We start from the raw sequence: 5,261 nt of genomic DNA on the forward strand, positions 1-5,261 counted from the left end.
CCTCCATTCTCTGCAAATAGTTTGAGATCGTCCATAATTTGCAAAGGATTACTCTTCTCTCCTCCCTTTTATAACATGGAATATTTTCATTGTTCTTAAAACCAGCATCAGTGGAATCATCGCCAACGCAAATAGCAATGGCGATGAACGATCTCCTTGAATATACCCCATATCCTAACTTTTCCTAATCTTTGACCATCTCTGATCTCTGGCTCTATATTCCACTGCTTCATGTTCCTTCTAACGAAGCGCTTCATTTTTATTGCCTCCGAATCATCTGCAGTGACTTTTCTGTCCAGTTGTGAGGCACCACATCGTGCGCTTTACGATAATCAACCCCTATTTATGTCAATCTCCTTTTACAATTCTTCACTGTCATTTGATTAATCAGTAATTGGTCCTTGGTGTCCCTATTCCCTTTCCTGCAACCCATTAGCTCCCGCGACAGCATGTAAATTTTTTCAGCTAATACAGCTGTCAGTAGCTTCCACACCAAAGGCAAACAAGTGATCGGTCTAAAATTGGACAGTGTTTTTCCCTTTTCTATTTCCTTCGCACAAGGCATTGTCTTCCTACTTACCATCTACTTGGGTACACTATTGTCATGGAAACGTACTCTTTTATCAACTTCTTGTACTCCTTTATCAACTACCTCTTCCTCCAACGTTCCATACTACTCACCATTTTCATTGTCATGCTGGCTGGTCTCATATGTCACTCCAAAATATCATCCTTTCTTCTGCATCTGGTACTACAGTTTCTTGCCCTTCTAACTCATCAAGCATTTTTTTCTGATTTACTTCGAATAATCGATGCTGTCTGAATAGTTTTTTTTTTTGGTCGGTTATCGCATTTTTAAAAGTTTTGCATCCATAGCAAGCAATCTCTGTTTTAAAACGTACTCACGTACCACTTTAATTTTTTTTTTTTAGCCCGATGTGGTAAATCATTTCGTTTTTTCTTTCGTTTCAACCGTGTAGTTTGTTTCTTTTCATCCAGCTGATTTGTCAACAGATGTAGAAAAAAGTACAAAAATGAATATCTTCACAATACAAGAGATGCATTTGACCAGTTTCGAATACATCTTCGACAGAATCACGTATTTCTAACGAAGATACATTCGAAACCGGTCAAATGCATCTCTTTGATTGCGAAGATATTCATTCTTATTCTTTCCTTTCATACATTTGTCAGCACGAATACGGGTTTTCGCTGATCTTTGCGTAACTTCATTTGGTTCCCTAAGTTCCTCCTCCAACTTGGTTCTCTTTTCTCTCTGGTTTCTTTGTGTTTGTACTCAACCATATCCATCAAACAATTATTATTATTTCTATAATCATTATTATTGTTATTGATGTTATTATTTTCATTATTATAGTTGTGATCAATGTAAATTTTGTTGTTATTGTTTTTATTATAATTATTATTACTATTGTTGCTGTTGTTATTGTTGTTGTTGGTGGTGGTGGTGTTCTTATTATTATTATCATTATTGTCATTATTATTTTTTATTATCATTATTACCTATATTACCATCATTATTATCACTATCATCTTTATCATCATTACTATTATCATTATTGATATTATTGTTATCATTATCATCATCATCAATTTAATTATTATAATTATTAATGATTATTAATTATGATAATACCAATGTTATGATAATGATATCATTATTATTATTATTTTCATTGTTATTACTAGCATTATCATATTATTGTTTTTATTATTATCTTTATCATCATTATTATCAGTATCATTACCATCATCATCATTATTATTTTAATTATTGTCATCATCATCATTATCATCATCACCATTATCATCATCATCATCATCATCATCATCATCATCATCATCTTTTACAATGAAAATAATATTCAAGAACACCTGTTAGAATTTCATATTATGTAATACATACATACATAAGTACGTATGTACATTATAATACACACATACATAAAGTATGTATACATACATACATACATATATGTATACATACATACACACACACACACACACACACACACACACACACACACACACACACACACACACACACACACACACACACACACACACACACACACACACACACACACACGCGCACACACACACACACACACACACACACACACACACACACACACACACACACACACACACACACACACACACACACACACACACACACACACACACACACACACACACACACACACACACACACACACACACACACACACATACACACACACGTTATATATATATATATATATATATATATATATATATATATATATATATATATATATATATATATATATATATATACACACACATGTACATATGTTGATTTTGAAAGTACTTTTATACCCTACGAGCACATTTTGTTACCCAACAGCACATTAATCTTAAGATTTGTATAACTCAATATATAACAAATTTAATCTCCAAACAGACATAGAAATTACATGTTTATCTCCAGCAACCATTTCGTGAGTAAATGTTTGACGATGGAAACCACTAGAATAATTGTGATTTTTTTCACCTTAGGTTTTATTCCTTCATAACTACTCTGTGTACAATGTATCATGGTTAGTGTAAATAATAGATCACTTCATAATAGTTCACAAAAGGCACTATGATCAAAGTCCTTCAGTATAGTACAATCTATTTAAGTTATCCCTGGTTATACCTTTTCATGTTGGGTGTTTCAGGAAAGTTTCGTGACTTCAGACTTTCAGAATAAGCGCTGTGGTTCAAGGCTTTCAGGAATAGGCTGACCTAGAATTTTCAGAATAGGATGACGTAGGACTTTCCGGGAAATATTGTGAACTGGGACCTTTCAGAAAATAGGATAGCATTGGACTTTCAGGATAATCTGGTGAACTAGGACCTTCAAGATAATAGGATAACTTGGGACTTTCAGGGAAATAAGATGACCTGGGGGTTTCAGGGAAGTAGGGCGGCCTAGGATCTTCAAGAGAGTGTGCTGACCTTGGTCTTTCAGGAAAATGGCGCCGAGGGTCATGTGGTGACCCGGGATACGCTGACCTCTCATCTCGGCCATGCTGTTCATACGCCTCATGGGACGCGGGCCTGGCGAATCCCGCGTCCGAAGCAGACCTTTGATATCCCTCTCTTGGCCCTCTCGAGCCCCCTCTCGGTGCCGGACCCTCCTCCTCATAGTCATACCCAGGAGTATACCCCGTCCTGGTATACCCATCATCCGAACTCCCTCTTGGGTATTGGTAATCCTGCCCATAATCCTGCCAGTAATCCGGCTCACTGCGATGGCGTCCATCATAATCCCGAGGAGGTATGTTGGGCTTCCCATAATCCGGCAGGGGGACGCTCGGCCTTCCGTAATCCGGCAAGGGCACGCCCGGCCTTCCGTAATCCGGCAGGGGGACGTTCGGGCGCCCATAATCCGGCAGGGGAATGGGCACGGGACGAAGGGCCCTGGCTGGAAGGGAAGGGTGGATGAGACAGGGTTTCTCTCCCATACGAACACACGCGTGGATGTACGTAAATCTAGAGCATTCAGAGAAGAAAATTACGTTCTTTTAATTACCTTGATGTGTATGTTGCATTCCTGTGAACATTTTTATAAAGACGATGATATTGATGATGATGAAAATTATTATCAACTATTACTATTACCGTCATTATTATTATAGTTGTTAGTATTGGTGGTTATTTTGTTGTTACTATTATCATTATATTTTATCTTTTCGACAATAATGATTGATTGGACGATCAATTTATGCATCCAGTGGACAACAAACAAATTTACAAATAAGTATAAAAGGTGCATGATAACGATAAAAGTGGTAATAATGATTATTAGAATTATTGTTTTTTTCATCATTGTAGATATCATTATTATTATTATTATTATTATTATTATTATTATTATTATCATTATTATTATTATTATTATTATTGTTATTGTCATTATCATTCTTATTGTTGTTGTTGTTGTTCTTACTGCTATTATTATTATCATTATTGTTATTATCATTATCATTATTACTATTATCATTATTATTATCATCATCATTATTATTGTTATTATTATCATTATCATTATTATTATCATTATCATTATTATCAATATTATTATTATTATCACCATCATTATCACCATCATCATCATCATCATCATCATCATAATCTTCATTACTATTATCATTATTATTATTCCTATTATTATTCCTATTATTATTACTATTTTCATTATTACCATTATTACTCCTTCCATTAGTATTATTACTGTTTTATCATCCATATTACAATCATTGTTATCATCATCATTATCATTATTCTTATTATGTTTATCATTATTCTTCTCATCAACATCATTATTCATTCTAACAATAGTAAAATGATTGGATATTGATATACCCAGGAAATTACTATTATTTTTTGCAATGAATAAAGTTTAACACGATTTAGTGGCAATAATTGTTATAACAAGTTTACTGTTGTTAATTTGAGAAAAGCAAACTGCATGCACGTCAGACGATACAAGTGGATATTTTTTAATGTTTAATTGCCATAAATTCCTGAATTCATAATTTCGAAAGTTGCAGAGCAAATGATTGTGTAAAGATATTTTCGAACGTATATTGTGCAGCAGACTTTTCTCCTGATAGAAATACAAAACTCTTTTAGATTACATTTGTTTTTTGTTTTCTTCCTGTACAGCGTAAAAAGAAAGGAAGAAATGAAAAAAAAACTAGGCACAAATATCATTATGAATAAGTCATCCTTTGAAAAGTCGTCGTTTTCTATGCACAAGGGGATCGTCGTTTTCTATGCGGGTTGCGAAACCCACAGCTACAATATTTCTCATTAGAATAAAGGAAATTATACAATAAAGATTAATAACAATAAATACTAAGGGATATGTAATTCACTGACATTCTCTTAATTTCCAACACAAATATCATGATCAGAGAGCAAGGGCTAAGGTATCCAGCAGCAAATGAATATATACAAAGAATAGTCCACAGGAGAATATTTTGACCGGTATAAATAATTTGTCGGTTATATATCAAAGAAATGTGGCATAGACGAAATTAGAGCGTACAAGCATGTATATGCAGGATGTCAACATAAACTCTCTCTCTCTCTCTCTCCCTACCTCTCTCTTTCTCTCTCACACATTCTCCTTTCCCTATATCTGTCTCTCCATCTTTCTCTCTCTCTCTCCCTCAGCAATGACGTTCTCTCTCTCTCTCTCTCTC

General features: G+C 34.4%; 1 protein-coding gene across 1 annotated transcript in view; it reads right to left on the bottom strand.

Annotated features, from left to right (window-relative positions):
• Positions 1 to 2,541: 2,541 nt before the first annotated feature.
• Positions 2,542 to 5,261, bottom strand: part of LOC113813200 (104 kDa microneme/rhoptry antigen) — a 6,059-nt gene continuing 3,339 nt past the window's right edge. The window contains exon 2 of the mRNA XM_070126444.1: positions 2,542 to 3,475. Within this exon, the coding sequence (XP_069982545.1) occupies positions 2,778 to 3,475 (698 nt within the window). The 3' untranslated portion in view covers positions 2,542 to 2,777. The remainder of the gene's footprint in view (positions 3,476 to 5,261) is intronic.

Source organism: Penaeus vannamei, chromosome 10, assembly GCF_042767895.1.
Source record: "Penaeus vannamei isolate JL-2024 chromosome 10, ASM4276789v1, whole genome shotgun sequence".
In the NCBI taxonomy this organism is placed as follows: Eukaryota; Metazoa; Arthropoda; class Malacostraca; order Decapoda; family Penaeidae; genus Penaeus; species Penaeus vannamei.